The 25,674-nt window shown below is 47.6% G+C and overlaps 1 protein-coding gene across 7 annotated transcripts in view; it reads right to left on the bottom strand.

Annotated features, from left to right (window-relative positions):
• TXNDC16 (thioredoxin domain containing 16) overlaps nt 1-25,674 on the bottom strand; it is an 82,550-nt gene that overhangs the window by 30,812 nt on the left and 26,064 nt on the right. For all 7 annotated transcript variants that reach the window (XM_073350120.2, XM_073350126.2, XM_073350119.2 and 4 more), the window contains 9 exons: nt 25,162-25,236; nt 24,731-24,852; nt 24,373-24,463; nt 17,550-17,706; nt 16,232-16,398; nt 15,003-15,063; nt 10,677-10,797; nt 9,670-9,816; nt 9,119-9,178 (listed from right to left, as the gene is read on the bottom strand). In XM_073350120.2, the coding sequence (XP_073206221.1) occupies nt 9,119-9,178; nt 9,670-9,816; nt 10,677-10,797; nt 15,003-15,063; nt 16,232-16,398; nt 17,550-17,706; nt 24,373-24,463; nt 24,731-24,852; nt 25,162-25,236 (1,001 nt within the window). The remainder of the gene's footprint in view (nt 1-9,118; nt 9,179-9,669; nt 9,817-10,676; nt 10,798-15,002; nt 15,064-16,231; nt 16,399-17,549; nt 17,707-24,372; nt 24,464-24,730; nt 24,853-25,161; nt 25,237-25,674) is intronic.

Raw genomic sequence — 25,674 nt, 5'->3', positions numbered from 1 at the left:
ACAGACAAAGGGTGAAAGAGTCCAGGGCCAGAGGTGAGGAGTGATTAGAATATGACCCCCCTCCCCCCACTCCAGGTAGTTATGAACAAGGTCAGATTGTTAAGGGGAGCGCTCGCCTCCATAAAACCATAATGGCCGAGGTCTCCAGAGAGGAAGAAAGAATTTCCCTGTGTGAAAACTCCACAGAGAATACGGCCCAGGGCACAGCCTCAAGACTTGGGACCGGATCCAAACTGACAACCTTCAAAGCCAGCCGTGGCTGGCAGAGCCGCCATCCACAGAGGACTAACCTGATTCACAGATCCTTAGCCAGCAACTCAGGGAGAGTCTCTCTCCAAGCCCTAGACCACGCTGGAGACAGTCAGTGCCACTCCTTGCCCGGGATAAACCATGCAATAGTATCATCCGGCTTTTGTAACAGGCCGTGGAGGGGACGGAGCCAGAGCAGAGAACATGGCCAGCTTTGGAGGCAAGGGTGCTGGAACTGGGAGGGTCAGGGGGCCATGGCCCTCCCACTTTCTGCCACGGGCCTCCCCGCCCCTGCTCCTCCTCTTCCTCCCGAGGCCCTGCCCCCCAGGCCAGGCCGGCAGCTGGAGCCCAGCCCGGGAGGCCAGGCAGCATGGGGTACCGCGACCCTCCGCCTGCCTGAGGTGGGGGCAAGAGCAACTCCCAGCCCATGTCCCCGCTCCCCAGGCCCCCCCCCCCAGGGCAGGTGGAGGGTTCGCGGATCCCCACAGCTGCCCGGCCACGCAGCTCTTACCATGTTCGGGCTGCGCAGCTCTGAGGCCCCATCCCCTGGCCACAGCTGGGTCAGGGAGAGCCATAGTGGGCAGCTGTGGGGAGCCACAAGCCCTCCCCCTGCCCTGGGCGGAGTCCGTGGGGCAGGGGGCTGCTCTTGTCCTTCTCTCCCCCCCCCAGGCCAGGTGAAGGGTCCATGGCTCCCTGCTCACTCTGGCTTGGCCATGGTAGGGCCTCAGGTGGAAGAGGCCACAGGCGGAAGGGGTGGGGCGGGGCCATAAGGGGGGGCAAAGGGCTCGCCAACTTTTAGGAAGGATTCTCCACCATTGTTTGGAGGGGGAAGAGCTTATCTCACACTTTTCCTGGCTCTCTCGCCTGGCCTGAGGTCGCCATAGGGTCCTTCCCGCACAGGGCAATGCCAGCCTTTCGGATTGCTGTACTGCTCATTGTAAGGGCACCTGGGAGCGTGCGCACATCATTTCAGTGCCCTGCGGGACAGCATACTTTCCCTGGATAACGTATTGGCTCATCAGAAAATTCCAGCCTGAAGACACTGGCCTCCAGTCTCCCCCTTAGCTCAAGATCACCGATCCTTCAGGGAAGAGGAAGGATCTCACACCACACCTGACACAACCCTGTGACTGCTTTGCCCAGAGATGTGACACACACCACAAGGATTCAGTTCTCTTTTGGAAAGCCAGAGCACCCTGCTCCCTTTTGTCCCACTAACTCCCTGCCTCGGCTAGACCCAATACCCAGAGATGGCAGATTTAAGCCCATGCCCTGCTTGCCACACTTTACCCTCCCAGTGTTGTGATTCTAGGTAACTTACCAGGCAAACCCCCATCCCAGGAAGAGAAATCCACCCGTGGCATCCTGTTTCCTCCATTTCCCACTGGTTTAATGGCATGAGATGCTGTTATTGATCTTCAATTGTTTGGCGCCACCTAGTGGTCACAAGATCATTCACAGACAGCTCCATTTCCTGTTGCTAATTATCAGATCTCAACGGGAACTGGGTTTTTGTGTTTCATGGGGAAATTCCATAATCTTGAAATGTTTTCTGTTCCAAAACGGGACGTAACCAAAAAGTGTCAACATTTTCCAGGAAATGAAATTCCAAGGGAAAAAGTGGTTTTGGGGTCGACAAACATTTTGATAAAACTGAAGGATTTCATTCCAATTTTGAACTTTTAAAACTTTTTTAATGTACTGAAAACCAATTAATTTCATTTCAAAAGGCGAAAAAAATCAAAATGTCCTGTTCCGAAAGTGTCAAAAAAAGGACGTTTCAGCACTATCAAAACACTTTGTTTCAAGGGGGCAGGGGCAGAAGAAAGAGTTGAGTGTTCTGATTTGCGTAAAAAGGGCATTTTTCATCAAAAAACCTTTTCAAGGAAAAATGTCCAAGCAGCTCTACTCATTATCTTCCTTTCTCAGCACAGCTGCAACCTTCCTTCACTCTGGTCAGCAAGGTTCCAATGGAACAGACATGTATTTGGACAGGCCTGTGGCATGGGGAGAAGGGAGTAAGGGGGGAGCAAGGAGAGCCTTGATCTGACACTTGTGACATACCTGAACACTCGAGCTCAGCTCTTGTTTTCATTTTAATTAGGTTTCAGAGGAACAGCCGTGTTAGTCTGTATTCGCAAAAAGAAAAGGAGGACTTGTGGCACCTTAGAGACTAACCAATTTATTTGAGCATGAGCTTTCGTGAGCTACAGCTCACTTCATCAGATGTTTACCGTGGAAACTGCAGCAGACTTTATATACACACAGAAATCATGAAACAATACCTCCTCCCACCAGGTTTCCCACCAGGGACGCTGTTGGCTCCCATTAAGAGGATCAGACAGATGCTTGGTCGGAGCCTCGTTTCATAACAGCCACACTCACAAATGCCTGCTGCCTTCCCTTCCTTTTTTTTATTTCTACCTAAGGATCCCACAGGCTCTTTCTGACATGCCCACAACTAGCTGCAGGATAATGGAGTTGCCCTCTCAGACCGGACCAGATCACGCTATGGCATGGAGGAGCCGGACAGCTTCCTTCCTCGCTCAATATGGTGCCACTGGTGAGGAGGTAGAAGATGTAATGACTCCCAGTGGAGACGTGTTACCACACATGTGGTGAAATCTTGGCCTCACTGAAGTCAATGGGAGTTTTGCCATTGACTTTAGAGGGGCCAGGACTTCCCCCACCTTCCCCCAGAGCAAGGATTGCTGTTGCAAACCCATGTAGTAAGCATGACAGCAGCAGGGTCTGAACAGCTGGAGGGAAGTTCACCGGTTAAGTAAAAAAATATTGTTATAACAACAACAGCAGCAACCCTCTCTGAGATTTCCTGTTTATTTTCAGGACTTTATTTAACCAAACAGCAGCAGCTAGCAAAGCTTCTGGCCAGATTCCCTTCATGGGGTTTAAAAGGCCAGAAGTGTTGAACAGTATCAAACCAAAGCAAATCACAAATTATATCTCCAGAGCTCCCTCTCCTGGGTTCTTGTCCACAAGCCCCACACTCTGTTCCTTGTCAAGGCTCTGCACAGCACTGCTGTGGTTCAGGCTTGCTAGGACATCTGCTTACTGTACGTTGGACACTCTGGGCAGAAGGTGACCAAAGCAAGAAACCCCAGTCATGGCAGATCACTGCTGCCAGCAACAGGTGTGAGCCAGGAGAATCACCAGCAACAGCAGTGACAGGTTATTTTCCAAAGGGGAATGAGGGATACTGAGCCCATGTGACTCAGAAAGTAGTGCAGACTTCCTCTAAGGATCAATTCCACCCATCCTTCTCTACTCACAGATCACCTGATGATATGCGTGTATTGTCTTTTAAGATAACCCTCATCATTGTTATTGCTGTGTATAATTTATGTAGTGCCATAGATGTACATGAGTTACACCTGGCAAGAGACATAAAAAGCAGTAAGAAGAGGTGATTGACATACATTAGGAGCAAGAGAAAGAGGAAGGAAAGTGTAGGTCCTCTACTTAGCAGGGAAGGAGAGATAACAACTGAGGACATCAGGAAAGCTGAGGTGCTTAATGTCTATTTTGCTTCAGTCTTCACTAAAAAGATTAATGACCAGATACTCAACACAAATTAATATTAACAATTGGGGAAGGCATGCAAGCCAAAACAGGGAAGAACAGGTTAAAGAATATTTCGATAAGTTAGATGTATACAAGTCAGCAGGGCTTGATGAAATTCATCCTAGGATACTTGGGGAACTAGCTGAAGCAATCTCAGAACCATTAGCAATTATCTTTGAGAACTCCTGAAGATGGGAGAAAGCCCTGAAGACTGGAAAAGGGCAAACATAGTACCTATCTTTAAAAAGGGGAACAAGGAGGACCTCGGAAATTATAGACCAGTGAGCCTAATTTCAATACCTGGAAAGATAGTAATTATTAAACAATCAATTTGTAAGCATCTGGAGGATAATAGGGTTATACGGAATAGACACCATGAGTTTGTCAACAACAAATCATGCCAAACCAGCCTTATTTCCTTCTTTGATAGGATTACTGACCTAGTGGAAAGGGGGGAAGCAGTAGACCTTGATTTTAGTAAGGCTTTTGACACAGTTCTGCATGACATTCTCATAAGCAAACTAGGGAAATGTGGTCTAAATCAAATTTTTATAAGGTGGGTGCACAATCGGTGGAAAGACCATACTCAAAGAGTAGTTATCAATGGCTTGCTGTCAAATTACAGGACTCCATTAGATAAGCCCTCCCAGAGGTCTGTCCTGGGTCTGGTATTATTCAATATTTTCATTAATGACTTGGATAACAGAGTAGAGAGTCTGTTTATGAAATTTGCAGATGACACCAAGCTGGGAGGGGTTGCAAGCACTTTGGAGGACAGGTTTAAAATTCAAAATGACCTTGACAATTGGAGAATTGGTCTAAATTCAACAAGATGAAATTCAATAACGACAAGTGCAAAGTACTTCACTTAGGAAGGAAAAATCAAATACACAGCTACAAAATGGGGAATAACTGGCTAGGCAGAAATACTGCTGAAAAGGATCTTGGGGTTACAGTGGACCACAAACTGAATATGCAGGATGCAGCTACAAAAAAGGCTAATATGATTCTGGGGGTGTAATAACAGGACTATTGTTTGTAAGACACAGGAGGGAATTGTCCCACTCTACTCAGAATTGGTGAGGGCTCAGCTGGAGGACTGTGTCCAGTTCTGGTTACCACAATTTAGGAAAGATGTGGACTAACTGGAAAGAGCCCAGAGGAGAGCAACAAAAATGATCAAAGGTTTAGAAAACCTGACCTGTCAAGAAAGGCTAAGACTAAACAGGCCCTGTTTTTTTAAGAAAAAACGACTGAGGGGGAACCTGATAACAGTCTTCCAATATGTTAAGGGCTGTTATAAGAGGTGATCAACTGTTCTTCTTGTCCACTGAAGGTAGGACAAGAAGTCATGGGCTTAATCTGCAGCAAGAGAGATCTAGGTTAGATATTAGGAAAAAATTTCTAACTGTCAGGGTCGTTAAGCTCTGGAATAGGCTTCCAAGGGTGGTCATGAAATCCCCATCATTGGCAGATTTTAAAAACAAGTTGGACAAACAGCTGTCAGGCATGGTCTTGGTTTACTTGGCCCTGCCACCGTGCAGGGGGCTGGACCTGATGACTTCTTGAGGTCCCTTCCAGCTCTACATTGCTATGATTCTATGAGGCTTTACAGGTAATTAGGACAGTGTCCATCCCCCAAGGGCACCATCATTTTACATTCCTTGATTTGGGGACTATGACCCAAGAATCTCGTACTGCCAGCTGTCAAGGGGCTTACAGGAATCTCCTGATTCTGGTATGTACATTTGGGTTCACCAAAGAATGTCGCATGAGTTCTCAAACGAGAGCCAGTGTCACGCTGGTCATTAGTATCGTGAAATGTATGTACAGATACTGTGTATGGAGTTATGTGTCTAGACACTGAAAATAAGACCTTAAAGTCTGTATCATCTATTGTTTACATGTCAATTGAGCACTCTCTCCTTCACGAGTCACCTACCACGAGTCTGAGCTGAAAGCAAATGAAGGACTGAGAGGACATCAGAGGGAAAACAAAATCTAACAGGAAGAGTTAAGGGGAGTGAACCCTATCCGGAGGTTTACATCACAAGTTCAGGCTTGGCTGAAACCACTGGAGAGAACTTTGGGTGCGAGAAACTGCTTTAGACAAGAGAAAAGGAGTACTTGTGGCACCTTAGAGACTAACCAATTTATTTGAGCATGAGCTTTCGTGAGCTACAGCTCACTTCATCAGATGTTTACCGTGGAAACTGCAGCAGACTTTATATACACACAGAAATCATGAAACAATACCTCCTCCCACCCCACTGTCCTGCTGGTAATAGCTTATCTAAAGTGATCAACAGGTGGGCCATTTCCAGCACAAATCCAGGTTTTCTCACCCTCCACCCCCCCACACAAATTCACTCTCCTGCTGGTGCTAGCCCATCCAAAGTGACAACTCTTTACATAATCAAGTCGGGCTATTTCCTGCATAGATCAAGGTTTTCTCACATCCCCCCCACCCCCATACACACACAAACTCACTCTCCTGCTGGTAATAGCTCATCTAAACTGACCATTCTCCAGGTTTAAATCCAAGTTAAACCAGAACATCTGGGGGGGGGGGGGGGTAGGAAAAAACAAGAGGAAACAGGCTACCCCCCCCCCCAGATGTTCTGGTTTAACTTGGATTTAAACCTGGAGAATGGTCAGTTTAGATGAGCTATTACCAGCAGGAGAGTGAGTTTGTGTGTGTATGGGGGTGGGGGGGATGTGAGAAAACCTTGATCTATGCAGGAAATAGCCCGACTTGATTATGTAAAGAGTTGTCACTTTGGATGGGCTAGCACCAGCAGGAGAGTGAATTTGTGTGGGGGGGTGGAGGGTGAGAAAACCTGGATTTGTGCTGGAAATGGCCCACCTGTTGATCACTTTAGATAAGCTATTACCAGCAGGACAGTGGGGTGGGAGGAGGTATTGTTTCATGATTTCTGTGTGTATATAAAGTCTGCTGCAGTTTCCACGGTAAACATCTGATGAAGTGAGCTGTAGCTCACGAAAGCTCATGCTCAAATAAATTGGTTAGTCTCTAAGGTGCCACAAGTACTCCTTTTCTTTTTGCGAATACAGACTAACACGGCTGTTCCTCTGAAATTAGACAAGAGAGTGACTTGTTTGTTAAGTTTAGTCTCTAGAAAGCGTGTTATGATTTTGTATTATATGTAACCACTGGTTTCCAATATTCAGACCCACTATTATTTGAATCTCTACTCTTTGACAGGAAACCCGTTCTTGTTTTCACTGGAAATATATCTCAGTGCTGTGGTGTTGAACAAAGTGCTGGGCAAGAGGTGAATCTGACAAGCTGGTGTGTACTGTTCCTTTGGCAACAGCAGGCCTGGTGATTCTGTGAGTGTCCCATGGAGAAGGGGCTGGACACTGCAGGGGAGGCTCTGAGGACTCAGCTGTAGGGATGTACCTATTGCTTCCTGTCCAGGGAGAGCGAAGCTTGCAGAGGCCTGGAAGGCAGTGCTTGTGCCAGAGGCTGGTGTTTTCAGGGAGCTGACCCACAGCAAGTGAAGACAAGATTGCTTCACACTAAGGGCGGGTAGTGGTGAGGTAACTCCCAAGCCTGGGTACCCCTGGGAGTGTCACACGGGCATCCTGCTATGGCAGGTTCTTGCCTCTTTGTGTCCAAGAGTTATTTCACCTTCTGCCACTGTCCTCATGCTTGCTGTAACTGCTCCTTTACTGTAGCTACCGACTGTTAGTGCCTAAGGGTGACTTTCCCCATGTAGTGGAGTAGGTAAATGGCTCTCGTTCTTGTTTCCAAGGTGTTATTCGTTTATCCCTCGCATTACAAGCAACTCACACACAAGCCTCGTGCTCCTTGGCCCAGGAACTGTCGTTTTGTTACACGTCTGTACCACACCGAGCCCTGATCCCTGGGTGGGGCTCAGAGCGTCTATAATGCAAATACCGAATAAGAGTTGTCCCTGATGTTAGCACGTTCCTTGCTCTTACGACCGTATTTTGACACCTGCTGCTCTTTATATTTCAGACTGGACTTGTCCACATTCATGCCCACTTGCAACCCATTTCTGCTCTTGTTTACACTGGTCCGGAATAACCCCAGTGCAGTCAATGGATTTACACCCAATGTAACGGAAAACAGAATTTGACTCTATGGGCCAGATCCTCAGTCCTGTGAAGGTCCCTTTTAATACGTGGTCAGAGTGGCACAAAAGGACTTAACACCTCCCTGGGTCAGCAGCGGGGGATTCCCTCCAGCCTGGCTCTATGCTAGTCCCTCCGGGGATGCTCTCCCAGTACAGGGAGGGCGTATCAGGAACAGGAGGGGGCATTCTGGGGGCAGGGCTGGATAATGCTGAGCTCCAGTGATCCTCACCATAGAACGGCCCCGATGGAGTTTTATCCCCACAGCAATAAAAAACCCACGGCACCGAGTCTCAGAGCCCGGGTCCGCTGAATTAGGCTCGTGGGACTATAAAATTGCAGTGTAGACGTTCAGGTTCGGGGGAGAGCCCAGGCTCTGAGATCCTCCCCCCTCACGGAGTCTCTGAGCCCAGGCTCCAGACCAAGCCCAAATGTCTACACTGCAATTTTATACCACCACGGCCCGAGACCTGCAAGCCTGAATCAGCTGACCCGGGCCAGGTCTTTTATTGCAGTGTAGATGTACTCTCAGGGGCTATTACAAGCCTGCAGAAATTAGAGCAGCCCGCGGGTGTCTGTATGTGCGTGTATATATATTGGATGAAATCCTCTCCCCATAGCACTCAATGGGAGTTTGGCCAGGATTCACCCACAGTATATATACACAGAGGCACCAACTTTGTAACGTGCCGGGGGTGCTTGACCCCCGCTCTGCCCCAGGCCCTGCCCCCACTCCACCCCTTCCCCCAAGGCCCACCCCCACCCGCCTCTTCCCACCACTTCCCACCCCATTCCACCCCTCCCCTGAGCACGCCCCATTCTCGCTCCTCCTCCTCCCTCCCAACGCATCCTGCACGCTGCAGACCTGCTGATTGCAGTGGGTGGGAGGCGCTGGGAGGGAGCGGGAGGTGCTGATCGGCTGGGCCCACTAGCGGGTGGGAGGTGCTGTGGGGAGGGGGAGGAGCTGATATGGGAGGCTGCTGGTGGGTGCTCGGCACCCACTCTTTTTTTTTCTCCATGGGTGCTCCAGCCCCGGAGCACCCACAGAATCGGTGCCTATATATATACACATCAGTTAAACTTCCTCTCTTGTAAAAGGAGGACATGGTACAGGGTATGAACACCGCCTGCTTTTTAACCATGCAATGGAGCTTTGGCACTGTACCTTTTAATGCAATGGCCACCTCTACATACGATTGCAACATCGCCAGGGACACCGCTTCCCCTGCAACATACAAGAGACACTGTCAACAGCGGTACATCACACACGGCCTGTCTGTCGGCAGCGGGGTCACTCATGGTCGACAGGATGGGTTACTCTCCATATATCATGCGTCTTCAGTGTCTCAAGCTTTGCCATCACTATAGACAGCGATGGTAGCTTTCCAATTTAACGTGGTGAATTGTTCTGGCACTAGGCTTGCTATGCGGAAGGTAGAATTACACTGAATTTATATGTCACTGCAAAAGAAATACCTAAGTATTTGATATAGAGACCTTCAAAAACAAAAAGCTTGTCTCTGTTCAGTATTAATCTATTACAGAAGTCGATTTAATTGTATTGTTCAGGGTGCGTGAGGACACCTGGAGCCTCCCACTGGCATCTTTTCAGCTATTATTTAAATAGAACAAAATAAATACAGGGACTGTAACAATATACTAAACTATACAAGAAATGTGCACCCACGGTGCTATGGATATGTGTATTGTACTCACAACTGGCGTAGAATAGCACCACCACGTGGGCGGTCTCCGTCAGAGCAGCACTAAAAGTTTCTTCTGTCAGGGTACGGATGAGTTCCAAAGGGAGTTCTCGCTTCCTGTCTCTGTAAACCGCTTCCATCACCTGATCATCTTGAATTTCTACAGCAAATCAACGTACACATAAACAGGAGCACACAGATGCAGCAGGAACTCAGCATTTGCCAGGGTTTGAAAAGACCGAAGAAACCAAGCAATTTATTAGGATGCAGATATATATTCCAGTAGCACCTAGAGGCGTCAGTCAAGATCAGGGCCCCATTCCGCTAGATGCTGTACATACATACAACAAAGACAGTCCACGGCCCAAAGAGTTAAGAGTTAAGAGAGATGAGAGACAAGAAGTGGATAGGACAGGCAGATGGGGAATAAGACGGGAGACTGTTCTGATCAGTGTAATAAGCAGCAGTCAGGGCTTGCTACTGATATACTCTTTAGCACCGTTCTGCTAGGAACTCTGAGCTTCACCGAAGTGACTGGAATGATGCAGAGTTATGCCAGCTGAGGATGTGACCCCTGGAGTACAGAACACTTTTATCTAGGAATCCCATTCACATGAGCAACTTTCTAGGAATGTATTTTAAAGGAAGACTTGCCCGGGCACGTGCTCTCTAACGCAAATGGAATTTGAGCACAGCACCCATGGGCACTCAAAAGAGGGCAGCCTAGATTTTCAAAAGTGGCTCTGGATTTTGGGGGCCTGACCTGAAATACCTCAAAGAGGCCTGGTTTTCTGACAGCGATGAACACCCGCCCTCTGAAAAGCAGGTGTCTCGAGTTGGAGCCTTAAAAATTAAGGCACCCAAGCCATTTTGGATCACATAGGCCAGTGCGACTACAGTACTTCTATATGTTTCAGAATGTCTCCAGCAAGGAGGCCCTCGTTGTATGAGTAACTCTCCTTAGTAATTAACGAGCACGTGACTAAGCATGAAAAGGAGAATTCCAAACACCAGCGTTACCCTGGTCATTATTGTCACTTTCATCCTCATCTTCCTGGATCTGTTCGCCCTTTATCTTGTCTTCCACAAGGGCTATTATTTCATCAGTATCTTCCAAAACCAGGTATTTGATCGGCGCACCCTGGGGAAGAGAAAAACACCAGCTGGGACACAAGGGCATTTATGTGCACCTGTGCCCTGCAATGGCTGGAGTCACTGCAATATAAAGTGGAGTCAAGAGGGCACTCAATGGCACCATGTGGCCACTTTTGGTTTGGTTTTGGACATGTCAGTAGACTTCTAGGGCTGCTGCGTGTGGCTCCAGACTCTCACATTCGGCAGCTGGAACATCAGGCATCCAAGTCGAGACGACTCTGCAGTTCCTCCTCCTGCCCAGAGGGTCGCTGTGGTGTCTGCTGGGTGACTCTCCTCTCTTCCCCTCTCCTATTCCCTGGCACACTTACGGTCAGCACAGGGCAGCTGGCAAGAACTGGGAACCGCAGCAGCAAACTGGGGAGACAATGCTGCTGCCAGAACTACCCTCCCACACCCCTTCCCCAGTGGGAGCTGCCCTGCAGGGTTCAGTCTTGGGACCAGGCAGTTCCTACTGTCTCTGAGCAGTAGCTTTAAAACCCCATATTTATACTAATCTAGCGGGTTCCCAGCCTTGTGTTTTGCAGTTAATGTGGTCCAGCCACCGGCACTGGTGAAAAAAGGAGAACAGGAGCAAGTGTCTTTTTCACGTGGATCTTACTCAAAACACACCTGGTTGTTGCCACACCTCTCAGGAGAGAGCGTCTGGTTTCCCTCCAGCGACAGAACTGTGCGCGCTTGGCTGCCGGCCTCCACCAGGCGGCTACATTAGCGTCACGTGAGCCGCCAAAAGCTGCCTACCGGCTAACGCCTGCTTTTGCAGATGTCTACAAATTATGCAACACGTCCACTCGAAACTCTGCTCTGCAAGTGGATGCCGTCGCCCATTTCAGACAAGCTACTGGGGCCACGAGCAGGTCCCCTGAGACGATCAAGAACGTTAATGAAATGCTGATGCGTTATTGGTCTTCCCAGAAAATAAGAATTCTAACTACCGTTTGCAGCGGAGTAACCATAATCCTGACACAGAGAAGGATTCTAGCACAGAAAGGTCTCCCATTCAGATAGAAGTCCAAGAACCTTTCCTTTCCCAAACTTAGATTCGTGCCTGGATTCCACCTTCTTCCTCTGTTACAAACCATGTTACGCAAAGCAGACCTTTGCTTTATGAACATCTACGCTGCCGCTAAGAGGATATTTTGTGCAGCACCACGAAATACCCTTATTAACTTTTATTGATGTGTTTGTGCTGTACAAGACAATCAATAGGCAGCCCCTGCCATCGCAACTTGCAATCAAAATAAGACTGAAATCTATTTGAGAGGAATTGGAACCATGACTACAATCTTGACAGCTTTCTGTTTTACATACCTAAGGCAATCAAACAGTCCCCACCTAGGGACCACCTGGGCACCTCACAATCTTGTAACCTACTTTTTCTTCAAAACACCCCTGTGAGGCAGGGCAGTCCTATTACCCCCATTTCACAGGTGGGGAGCTCAGGCGCCGAGCGGCTACGTGACTTGCCCATGGTCACAGAGGAAATCTGTGGCAGGGCAGGGACTTGCACCCAGAGCTGTAGGTTAGCGCCTTCACCATTGGATGATCCTTCTTCGGTGATGAACTTTTGAACAAATCTGGGCCCTGCTCCTGCCCCCTCGTTTCCAGCAGGGCTCCCACACTGGCAAGGGGTCCGACTGCAGGATCAGGCCCTTTCTGAGCAAGGAGCTGCTGTCGGCTTTTGGGATGAGCTCCCATTGATGGGTTTTACTTTTATACCAAAGGATTTCACTCCATACCGCTATTTGTTATCAGAAAATGTCTCTTACTGGACTGGATTCTACATGGTCTGCCACTACTTCCCAGCTGTCTAACTAGGTACTTATCTGGCCTTGATGCCCAGAGCATCTGAGCAGCTCAGGATCATTACGGATTTTATCCTCACAACAGCCCTGAGAGATAGGGAAACATCCTCCCCATTGTACAGATGGGAGACTGAGGCAAAGGGCAGATTAAGGATCTGTCTACACTGTGATTAAACACCTGCAGCACCTAGTCTGAGAGCCTGGTCAGCCGACGCCGGCTCACAGGGCTCGGGCTGCTGGGTTAAAAATTGCAGTGTAGACATTTGGGCATCGGTGGAGACCCTCCCACCTAGCAGGGTCTCAGAGTTTGGGCTCCAGCCTGAGCCTGAACATTTACGCTGAAATTTTATAGCCCCAGAAGCTAAGCCCTGCCAGGCCGAGTCAGCTGACCCAGGCCAGAGGCAGGTCTTTTATTGCAGTACAGCCGTACCCTTGGTTCCTGTGTGCTCTGTGTGTCACTCAAACCTGACCATTTCACCTCTGTCTGGGAACCTCTCACAAATTATCGTTCTGAGGAAAACAGGGCCTTGATGAAGAACAGAATCCTGGGTGTAACTGGATTGTGTTTACATGAAACCAGAAGAACAAACTGAATTGATATGTATTCTCATTCTGCCCTTGTTACCTTTCCATTCCCTTGTTTCTGTGGCTACGGGCTCATAAGGCTAGATGGCTGCTTTCACCTTCTGTATGTAAAAGACCTACCAGTGCAGGCAAAGGCTTATCTGGTGTAATTTCAACAAAATGGATTAAAAGGAAATTCATTACAGCAGAAATACAGTGAACAAGCTAGGGGCTCGTCCTATTGTCTCAGACAGCAGAGCTGGAACGTGTGTGTCACTCACCTGACAAGTGGAAAACCCAAGGATGAAGTTAGATTCAGGTCCAATCCTGCGTGCTTTGCACACACGTGAGAAATTCAGTGTATTCATTCCAATGTGCATTACCTGGCATTTATCAACACTGAACTTCATCCAGCATCCCACCTGCCTGATCCCTAGCATGGGCAGGTCCCTCCGAAGGTACTTTACCTCTCACGCCACCCCAACATAGCTTCCTTACTAGCCTTTTGGGAGGCACGTTGTCAAAGGCCTCTGTGAAGTTCAAATCCTTGGAGGCTTCGGGAGTCTTAAATGGTTCATAGGCCTCATGCTGGCTTTCTGCACAGGGTGAATTTCACCGTATCTGTTTTGCCCCCAAAACACACATGAACATAGGAATGGAAGGGCTCAGCTGAATTATCGACTCCAGTCCCAGCTATCACAGGTGACCTCGGCATACCATCCCGTTCATACATTTATGAAGCTCCATCTTAAAGCCAGGGACTCTGTAGTGGGGAGGCTGTTTACTGAGCACCCTCTCATGGCCAGGGGTCGCTCTGCAGTCACCCTGTCCTGTTTAGCCCCATACACATGCAGGCTTTCAAGTGGGTAACACCCCCTGCTTGGGGCTGCTTTAATAACAAAAGCCGTTCTTAGCAATCCTCAGGGTGCCAAAAGAAAGTCCATCACCACCCAGCAAGCCACACTTAGCTCTGGGGCTTCCTCTCACAGCCAGAGCTCTGCTTCTGCTCCAGGCTCCTCTCCCAGCCCATCCTCCCAGCTGTCCCTTGCTGGAGCTCAAACTTCTCACCCCAAGCTTCTAGGCCCAAATTCCATTGGGGTTTCCCCATACGATCCTCCTGCTCCCCTGCATTCCTCTGTTGCAGCTCTCTCGGTGTCTCAGAGTCTTCACCCTCTCCTGAACTCCCTCCACCCCCTTCACTGCATCCTCCTTATAAGGCCACCACCCTGGTCTCGCCCAGGTGTGACTCGGTCTATGACCAAGGTTGGCCCTTAAGGGGTGAGCCACCTTGTTACAGCCTTGTTATAACACTTGCTTTCTCTTAACTCACAGAGGGCAGGTCTACGCTTACAATGCTGCAGCACTTCCATGAAGACGCTCCTACAGTGACGGGACAGCATCTCCCTTTGGCATAACGAATCCACCTCCGCGAGAGGCGGTAACTTTGTGGGCAGGAGGAGCTCTCCCATCGACATAATGCTGTCTGCACAGGGGTGTTAGCTCGGTAGAACCGTGTCGCTCAGGGTGGTGGATTTTTCACACCCCTGAGCGACATACTTATACCGATGTACGTTTACAGTGTAGACCTGGCCAGTAGCTCAGTGTCAGCAGCCATGAGCAGCCCTACGCTAATGAACCCATGCTGTTAAACGCATCGATAAGGGAAGAAATGTCAGTTTTACGCATCCAAGGCGATTTGTTAAAGAATAGCGAGGAAAACAATTATGAAAAATAACACCTCGAACTTCTACCGGGAACTGCACTATGTTCAAGCAATCAGATTAAACGTGAACCAATCGTGTCATGAATAAATACAACAACTAACCTCTTCTGCTGTCTTGAGGGCCACGTTAGACCGGAGAAGAAAGTTCAGATCTACAGAATCCCTTTCAAAATACGAATCAGATGTTAAACGGTGTCATGGATAAAGTAACAGTCTGCCCTGGCTACTGCCTAACTCATGGGTACTGGTGGTTCTCTAGCAGCAAAGGGGTGCTGTCAGCATCTGACCCCCTAATCAGGGGGAGATACCAGGCTACCTTTGCCCACCCCCTCAGCTGTGCTGTGAGCTGCTCAGCCATAGCCTTGGATCTAGGTCAGTGTGTCTTGTATATTTCTTTCAAAGTAAAGCAGAGAAGCGTGTGAATTCTCGCGGTGCTGTTTTGAAGGGCATGGGTTTCTTACGTGGTATTGGCCTGACTCTGCTCCCACTGAAGTCAGAGGGAGTTTTACCGCTGGCTGCAGGGAGAGCAGAGTTAGACTAGCGGCTACTGCGGCTGCCAGGAGCGCCGGAGGTAATTCCAGCAGGCATCAGAGAGCAATCTGATGGATGACCAAAGCCAAACCCAGAAGGAAAGGCTCTGCACAAGCTGCCACAGTGCAACTTCTGAGAGGGCAGCGGACAGGGCTTTTGCAAAGTGCACAGCCATCACCCTGTTCCCCCTCCTCACAGAGTGCAAGCACATTGCCATGAGATGCCTTAGAGTTCAGAGTTACCAGGCAGCAAAAGCACAGGATCTTCCAAGCGGCCTGCTCACTGATAATAGTATCACAAACAGCAATCAGACCCTACTTGGAGTTCTGTCATGCAGAGAGCCCAGTTCAGTCCAGCACATACTCTGGGTTAGCATCCACAACTCCTGTCCCTTCCTGGGTTTTCCTTTACTCATAATTTAAGAACAAAACACAATCCTTTGTCTGAGCTTCTTCCCAAATTGTCCATTTCTCTTTCCTGTGTTACCACACGCCCCCTCTTTTATACTCCTGGGCTGATGCTAATGAGGCCAGCCTGGTCTGACTGCCAAGATGAGTCAGCAAAACAGTTCTGCATGCCGGGACCAATAACTTGACAACTTGTCAAGGGCTCTGTTCTGTTCTGATTTACTCTTGTATAAGTCCAGTGTAATTTCACTAAAGTTATTTTGAATGTATACCGGTGTAACAGAACAGAAAGTGTAGCACTTGTTAGTTGGCCTGAATACAACACAAAGATATAAGTCGCCTTCAAAAGAAGGATTGCTTATACAAGATGTTAATATTACTGAGCTTAAATACCTTGATAAGAGGGCAACTCCTGCTTTCCCCAGCAGCTGCCATGCAACAAACTCAGCAGTTCTCTTATCAACTTCATAGGTCTCCTTCTGACTGAGAATAAATACCAGCGGCAGGCCGAGCTGTAGGTGGACAGTTGAAACCTTTTCTGGATCTTCAGCAACTTCAGTCTAGAGAAGAGATACAATTAAATGGTTAAATATCTTCACAGTCTATGCTAGCGACCACACACAGGTGATCAACAAGCTTAGATTTTAGATAATTATGCGAAGTAGGTAATGAGATAATATCTTAGTTTATCCTAAATAAACAGGATCCAATCACCCCAAAACCAAAATCTGGATCGTTGCCATCTGAATACGCCCATTAGGGTTGATATTTAAATGGAGGAGCATCTTGTGACAATTTAGGCTGAAATGTTCATAGATTTTAAGACCAGAAGAGACCATTGTGATCATCTAGTCCAGCCTCCTGCATAACCCAGGCCATGGGTCTTCCCTCAGTTGATTCCTGCTTCAAGTCCAAGCGGTGTGGTTAAACTGGAGCAGATGTTTTGAGGAAAACATCCAATCCGGATTTTAAAATTGCCACCAGACCCCGACGTCAGTTGCTCCAATGGTTAATTACCTTCACTATTAAAAATCTACACCTTATTATCTGAGACCATTGACCCCCAGCACCCTAATCCCTACGATGGCTTAGAAATCCCACCAGGAATGAGCAGTACGACCTGGATTCTTTTTCCCTCCCCCTTTTCATCAAGCTGCTGCAGCTAACACATGACCACTGATCTTCTGCATGACAGACCCAGGCATGACTGATCTTCTGCATGACTGTGCCAGGACACAGTACACCCCAATGAAGAGTGTCCCGTGCACCCTGGGAGTCTCGTTCTGACCCATTTCTCCACGTCTAGCTCAGCGGAGGGGATACTGCCCCAGGCACCTGGCAGCCACAGAGGTTGGGGGCAGTCTCTGCTGGTGTGAACCCATGGAAGTCAATTTACACAACCAGAGCATCCGCCCTGAAATGTCTGCAGGGACACAAACACCCTCTGCAGAGCTCTGAGGCAGGCTCCGGAGTTCTCTCTCCCCCCTGTCCCCCTGGAGGGTACAATACCCTCTACAGTGCTCCCAACCAACATACTAACACCCAGGGATCCAACCCAGGCCCCACTGAAATCAATGGGAGTTTTGCCATTGACTTCAGTGGGGTCAAGATTTCACCCCAGGTCTTGCGCATGGAGTTGCTCTGGGCTCCAGGCAAGCCTCGAGTGCTTTAATGCAGTGCAGATTATGGCGAGTATCATTTCAACCCATACCACAAGGGGTTCTGCCATCAGTTTGAGATACGTGTGGATGTTCAGCGTGGTCAGTGACTGCTCCATGGGAGTCCTCCTGCATGGCTGGGTCAGATCCGGGACCCGCTGACAATGGCAGAAGAAGAGACGAGCAGACAATGCATCAGAATCTTCACAGCTAGAGGAGAAAAACAATACACTGAGACGGGTACATACCCCTGCGTCTCCGCTCAGTGATCCAGCCAGGGCAGCCACTCTTGGCTTCCGGCTCCCCAACCCCGGCGTTTCTGGGTGGAGACAGGAGTTTCTCTCCCTTCTGACTGCACAGTCCCCTGCCTTCCCTGTGTATTTCCCAGCAGAGATGGGCTGCCCAAGCACACCTGCTAGCTTTCCCTTCCGAAACAGGTAAGAGGTATCATTGCCACAGTGACAAGGTCCCACACAAGACTGCCAATCCAAGCTTGCTGTATTTGCAAGGTACAAAGCGTTCTAGAGAAACCATGTTAAAATCAATAAAAGAGCCTACATGCCCGCTAATAAGCTTATCGGGGCTCACCCCAACCCTAATCTGGGCTCCGGCAGGAGCAGTCCTTCAGCTCCCCACCCCAGGGCAATTCCTTGTGGTTTCAAGTTCATCACAGCTTCCGCTCAGAACAAGCACTCAGGCTTACAGGCCCAGTCCTTCCTTTCCCTAAGGAGTGGGGCCCTCCAGGGACCAGCATCCTGTTCCTTTGCCGGATCAGGAAGAAGGCCCTGAGCCAGTTTAATACCAGAATATTTATCCAAAAATCCTCTTTGTCTATTGATCCCTGGAGGATCCACTTTGAACAAATATAGGCACACCTCTCCAGGGGGTGGCTTCACAGGGCTGATAACCGGAGGAATTACACTAGCCTCCACCTCATACTAGAGAAGGTACATACAACTCCACCATAACACACACACAGTGGCATTGTTAATACACTGGCGTCCAAAGATATTAACCCTAATTCAATAAGGTTTGCCGTAACTCATTAAAGTTTATCTTAATTCCATGAGGTCTGTCCAGGATATGGCAGGACATTGTCAGTCTGTCACAGAGTTCACTACTGTATTTAAGACATCCCAAAATTATTATTATTGTGGGAATTACTGTAGTGCCTACGAGTCCCTGTCACGGAGCAGGACCCCATTGGGCAAGTCATTGTACATACACAGAACAAACACAGTCCCTGCCCCAAGGACATTAAGTGTAAGACAAGAGACAGCTGAAGGAGACAGGAGTACCGGGAAACAATGATGAGACATACCGGTCAACACACAGACCAAGAGCCTAACGGTGGTCAGGGTTTTTGTAGGCGTCATGGCAAAGGAGAGTTTTGAGAAGGGATCTGGAGGCTAAGGAGATGGCTTTGTGGATGATGACAGGGAGTGCTCCCAACGTGTGGGGCAGCGTGGCAGAAAACACGAAAGAGGTTGTTTGAAAATTTGACAAGCGGAGGAGTGAGGCTGGCATGATGGGCTGAGCAGAGATGAGCATCAACAGCTTGATAGAGAATAAGAGATGAGGGCTGGGGTGGGCGGAGACCATGAAGGGCCCTGAAAGTGAAGACAAGCTTGTGTTTGATGCAACAGAGAAAGGAGAACCAAAATCTGCAACAAGATTTTAAAGTTAGCAAGAACAGACAACCCTCAAATCCAAAGCTAACACCGGTGGGTGTTCAAGACTCTGGGGTCTATTCAACCAATCCTAGCATTAAGATGCAGTATTGTGCCAAAATAGTCTTAAAAACCTATGCATATTACCAAATTACCCTCTACCAGAGTCAAATGGCCTCGCTCCATTGAAGCCAGAGCTGGGTAGCTGGCCCCACTGATTTCAATGGTGGTGGAAGTCAGACTTCAAGGCTATTTCAGTCTTTCTCATAATGAAAAATGCCATGGGATCTACTCTGTTATTGGCTACAGTGGGAATCCTCATGTGAGAAAAGATTACTCACAGGAGTAAGGGTTTATAGGGCTGGGCTCATGGTGTTTACATCTGACAACTTGGGATTCATTATTTACATTTGCAACCCTGTATGAACAATTTCTTGACCTTTAAACTAAAATCAAGAGTAGCTTCAGTTTAAGAAAGGCAGCATTGCCTAGCAGATAGAGCATTAGACTAGGACTCAGGAGACCTGGGTTCTTTCCTGTCTCTGCCACTGGCCTGCTGGGTGACTTTGGGCAAGTCACTTCCCTACGCTGTTCCTCAGTTTCCCCATCTGTAAAATTGAGCTAATGACATTGACCTCCTTTGCAAAGCACTTTAAGATCTACTGATGACAAGTGCTATAGGACAGCTAAATAAGTATTATTCTATTAATACATGATAGTTCCTGCTCTTGCAGCAGGATGGACTCAGTGGGCTGGATGCTTACTTGATAATAATTGGTGTAGTGCCTCTGAGATCAATGGAGCTACTCTGGTTTACACCAGCTGCGGATCCTGTTCTGATAATATAGGTGAGAGGTTTTTCGCAGGAGTGGGTGGGTGAGATTCTGTGGCCTGCGATGTGCAGGAGGTCAGACTAGATGATCATAATGGTCCCTTCTGACCTTAATATCTATGAATCTATGAATCTATGTTCTTCTTTAACTACTACAAGCCTACATCAATGTTCTAAAAAAATTGCAACCATGCCACCTAGTGGACAGCCAGATAACTTTATCTTTGATCAAGTTTCCTCGTTACCATGTCATGTTTTTCAGTGGTTATCAAACTTTTGTACTGGTGACCCTGTTCACATAACAAACCTCTGAGTGCGACCCCCAGCTTATAAATTAAAAATACCTTTTAAATATTTAACACCATTATAAATGCTGGAGGCAAAGCGGGGTTTAGGTGGAGGCTGACAGCTCGTGACCCCCATTTAATAACCTCGTGACCCCCTGAGGGGTCCCGACCTCCAGATTGAGAACCCCTGTTTTACGCTATTGCAATGTGCAAAGCAAAAGTTACCCTATTTAGCAAAGTCAATTCTCACTGTAGGATCTGACCAGAATGATTTTCTTTGTGAGATATTAGTTGGTGAAAGGGTAAACATAAATGTCCTTTGGCAGACATGTCTGATAAAAGCTCATAGATTCATAGATTCCAAGGCCAGACTGGGACCACTGGGACTATGTTGTCTGATCTCCTGCACCACACGGGCCAGAGAACTTCCCAAACTAATTCCTAGAACGGAACTTTTAGAAAAAACATCTAATCTTGATTTAAAAATTGTCACTGATGGAAAATCTACTACGGCCCTTGGTAAATTGTTCCAGTAGTTAATTACTCTCACCATTAATATACACCTTAATATACACCAAATTCTAGTCTGAATTTGTCGAGCTTCAATTTCCAGCCATTGGATCATCTTAGACCTTTGTCTGCTAGACTAAAGAGCCCATTATGAACATTTCTTCCTTATGTAGGAACTTATAGACTGTAATCAAGTCACCTCTTAACTTTCTCTTTGTTAGCTAATTAGATTCCTTGCTTACAGACAGCCCCCCAACCTGAAGCAAATACTCACCAGCAACCACACACCACACCAGGAAACTATCTAACCCAGGAAACTATCCTTGCAACAAAGCCCGTTGCCGACTGTGTCCACATATCTATTCAGGGGACACCATCATAGGGCCTAATCACATCAGCCACACTATCAGAGGCTCGTTCACCTGCACATCTACCAATGTGATATATGCCATCATGTGTCAGCAATGCCCCTCTGCCATGTACATTGGCCAAACCGGATAGTCTCTACATAAAAGAATAAATGGACACATATCAGACGTCAAGAATTACAACATTCAAAAACCAGTCGGAGAACACTTCGATCATAGAATCATAGAATATCAGGGTTGGAAGGGACCTCAGGAGGTCATCTAGTCCTACCCCCTGCTCAAAGCAGGACCAATCCCCAACTAAATCATCCCAGCCAGGGCTTTGTCAAGCTTGACCTTAAAAACTTCTAAGGAAGGAGATTCCACCACCTCCCTAGGTAACGCATTCCAGTGTTTCGCCACCCTCCTAGTGAAAAAGTTTTTCCTAATATCCAACCTAAACCTCCCCCACTGCAACTTGAGACCATTACTCCTTGTTCTGTCATCTGGTACCACTGAGAACAGTCTAGATCCATCCTCTTTGGAACCCCCTTTCAGGTAGTTGAAAGCAGCTATCAAATCCCCACACATTCTTCTCTTCCGCAGACTAAACAATCCAGTTCCCTCAGCCTCTCCTCATAACTCATGTATTCCAGTCCCCTAATCATTTTTGTTGTCCTCCGCTGGACGTTTTCCAATTTTTCCACATCCTTCTTGTAGAGTGGGGCCCAAAACTGGACACAGTACTCCAGATGAGGCCTCACCAAAGTCGAATAGAGAGGAACGATCACGTCCCTCAATCTGCTGGCAATGCCCCTACTTATACATCCCAAAATGCCGTTGGCCTTCTTGGCAACAAGGGCACACTGCTGACTCATATCCAGCTTCTCGTGCACTGTCACCCCTAGGTCCTTTTCTGCAGAACTGCTGCCGAGCCACTCAGTCCCTAGTCTGCAGCGGTGCATGGGATTCTTCTGTCCTAAGTGCAGGACTCTGTACTTGTCCTTGTTGAACCTCATCAGATTTCTTTTGGCCCAATCCTCTAATTTGTCTAGGTCCCTCTGTATCCTATCCCTACCCTCCAGCGTATCTACCTCTCCTCCCACTTTAATGTCATCTGCAAACTTGCTGAGGGTGCAATCCACACCATCCTCCAGATCATTTATGAAGATATTGAACAAAACCGGCCTGAGGACCGACTCTTGGGGCACTCCACTTGATACTGGCTGCCAACTAGACATGGAGCCATTGATCACTACCTGTTGAGCCCGACAATCTAGCCAACTTTCTATCCACCTTATAGTCCATTCATCCAGCCCATACTTCTTTAACTTGCTGGCAAGAATACTGTGGGAGACCGTGTCAAAAGCTTTGCTAAAGTCAAGGAACAACACGTTCACTGCTTTCCCCTCATCCACAGAGCCAGTTATCTCGCCATAGAAGGCAATTAGATTAGTCCGTTATGACTTGCCCTGATGAATCCATGCTGACTGTTTCTGATCACTTTCCTCTCCTCTAAGTGCTTCAGAATTGATTCCTTGAGGACCTGCTCCATGATTTTTCCAGGGAGCTCAATGCTGGGTTTATAGGGCTTAATGCTTCACAGAATCGGGTGCACAGATTTGTCTGATCTTCCACCCAAAAACGTCAGCTTCCTCACTTTAGAGCTCTGTCTCTCCCGCCTCCGCCCCAGAATCCTGACCTCTGGTTCCATGTGTGACTGACAGAGCCACCAGCTCTCCCTGCTCTGACTTTTCAGGGGTTGTTTAATGTTGTAAATTTGGGGGTTTAAAACATCCAGGTTGAGAGATGGGCACCTGTCATAAATATAAAGGGAAGGGTAAATCCCTTTGAAATCCCTCCTGGCCAGGGGAAAGCTCCTCTCACCTGTAAAGGGTTAAGAAGCTAAAGGTAACCTCTCTGGCACCTGACCAAAATGACCAATGAGGAGACAAGATACTTTCAAAAGCTGGGAGGAGGGAGAGAAACAAAGGGTCTGTGTGTCTGTCTATATTCTGTCTTTGCCGGGGATAGACCAGGAATGGAGTCTTAGAACTTTTAGTAAGTAATCTAGCTAGGTACGTGTTAGATTATGATTTCTTTAAATGGCTGAGAAAAGAACTGTGCTGAATAGAATAACTATTTCTGTCTGTGTATCTTTTTTGTAACTTAAGGTTTTGCCTAGAGGGGTTCTCTATGTTTTTGAATCTAATTCCTGTACCTGTAAGGTATCTACCATCCTGATTTTACAGGTGGGATTTCTTCATTTCTATTTACTTCTATTTTTATTAAAAGTCTTCTTGTAAGAAAACTGAATGCTTTTTCATTGTTCTCAGATCCAAGGGTTTGGGTCTGTGGTCACCTATGCAAATTGGTGAGGCTTTTTATACAACATTTCCCAGGAAAGGGGGGGGTGCAAGTGTTGGGAGGATTGTTCATTGTTCTTAAGATCCAAGGGTCTGGGTCTGTAGTCACCTAGGCAAATTGGTGAGGCTTTTTACCAAACCTTGTCCAGGAAGTGGGGTGCAAGGTTTTGGGAAGTATTTTGGGGGGAAAGACGCATCCAAACAGCTCTTCCCCAGTAACCAGTATTAGTTTGGTGGTGGTAGCGGCCAATCCAAGGACAAAGGGTGGAATATTTTGTACCTTGGGGAAGTTTTGACCTAAGCTGGTAAAGATAAGCTTAGGAGGTTTTTCATGCAGGTCCCCACATCTGTACCCTAGAGTTCAGAGTGGGGGAGGAACCTTGACAGCACCACAGCCAGTTGAGGAGGAAAAGACATAAGTCATGAAGAACAAAGTTTGGCTCTCAGACACCGGGATGACTGCGGGACTGGCAGTCAGAAAAACCAGCTCTTCATTGGTAAAGTGACTTCATTTGCTAGGGAAATCAGTGAGAAGCTGCCAATGTGCCATCCCAGATGCTTTTTTCAGTCTTCGGAGCACAGCTGCACTTTCAGTTCAACGTAAGGGCAAAAGCTTGTGCTAGCTCTACTGAAACTAACCTGGTTCACCCACGTCTGCTCCTCCGACCGCAAACAACCAGATTCTGCTACATTTACAGCAAAGAGTTCTCTCCTCCAAGAGTAGTCTCGTTTGTTTCAACGGGGCTACTTATGGATCGCTCAAAACCCGGGTCTGCACTTCTTCCCACCGGGGGGGCTGTGACCAAACCAACCCAACAGCATAAGCAGTTCAGATGAGACCCTTTCTCAGAGGGTTATACCCACCCAATGGTCTTCAACAGCGCCACTTCTGTGGTTAAAACAAACTGGTGAGCAGTCCCATGTACAAAAGCAGCTTCCATTACTGCTCTGTGCTCTAAAAAAAAAAGGAATTGATCCAGTTAATACATTCTTAGTCCACTCCCTCACCCGTGCTAAATATTATGGGCCAGATTTTAGGAATCGGCGTCAAGAAAAATATATGCCTGACTAATTTGCATGCATTTCAGTAGAGTCTGCATCGTTTTGTAAAAGAAACCAAGATGTTTGGAGATCTAGGTCAGAAACTCAGTTCTGCACGATCTTCTCAAAAAACAGAAAAAGCTCTTGAAGGGATATTAAGATGGAAGGTTGATTTTACTACCTGGTGTTCCAATTGCTGGCACATAGGCAAAAACGACATTTGATCTTCGCTTCAGAGAATTTTCTAGACTCTGAAGCTCCACCAGCGTTGTAATATATTTAACTTCGTTAAAGAGGAGGGCACTGAGAAGACATAAAAATTTCATTTACAGCGTTCTTCAAAAGAAACCAGAGAGTTTTCACCCACAATTGCAGGCAAAAACCAGAGCAGGTGCACCTCTGGCTCCCTGCCTCAGGAAGCAGCAGATGCAACTGCTCTGATTTGCTCCGTAATTCATTTTGCAGGGCTAAATTACACCAACAAAGAGGCCAGCTTCAGCTCAGTTGAAAATAGTCCCCCAGGATGTACTGAGTTCATGTTTACGCAAAGCTTCAGGCAACAAGTGAAAAGACAAAACAAATGATTTCACACTGAATGTTCGTTCTACTTACAACAGGATATTGGCTACAATGGCATTCACATCGAACAGGGCATCTGTGGGGAATTCTCTGAGCAACACGTTACCTCTGGGAAAGAGAACAAACCACCAGGTCATAAATCAAGATAGAGGTTATTCGTCCTTGTAGATGATTTCCTGATTCTTTTTGCAGATTCTAAGCCCAGAAGGGACCATTCTGATCATGCAGTCTGACCTCCAGCATAACAGGCCATATAATTCCTGCACTGAGCTCAATGCCTTTGGCTGAACTAGTGCATTTATCTTTTAGACAGACATCGCCCAAAATGCTCATCTGAGAGGAGACAAGAGAATCCTCTTAAATGGGGCAGGTCAGTTAAAAGGAAAGCGCTTGTGCAAGGGATGTGAACGTCAATGGGAGTTGAGCACCTAACTCACTTAGGTGCTTTTGGTGGTGTCTTCAATGTAACAAGCCTGCAAGAGATCCAGAACGAATCGTTTAATTAGCCCACTTTGCATTAACTTCAGTGCACTTTGGATCAGATCC

The sequence above is a fragment of the Lepidochelys kempii genome, chromosome 6 (genome assembly GCF_965140285.1).
Source record: "Lepidochelys kempii isolate rLepKem1 chromosome 6, rLepKem1.hap1, whole genome shotgun sequence".
Classification (NCBI taxonomy): Eukaryota; Metazoa; Chordata; order Testudines; family Cheloniidae; genus Lepidochelys; species Lepidochelys kempii.
Note: the sequence above shows the minus strand (reverse complement) of the source record. Positions and strands in the feature narration are given on the sequence as shown.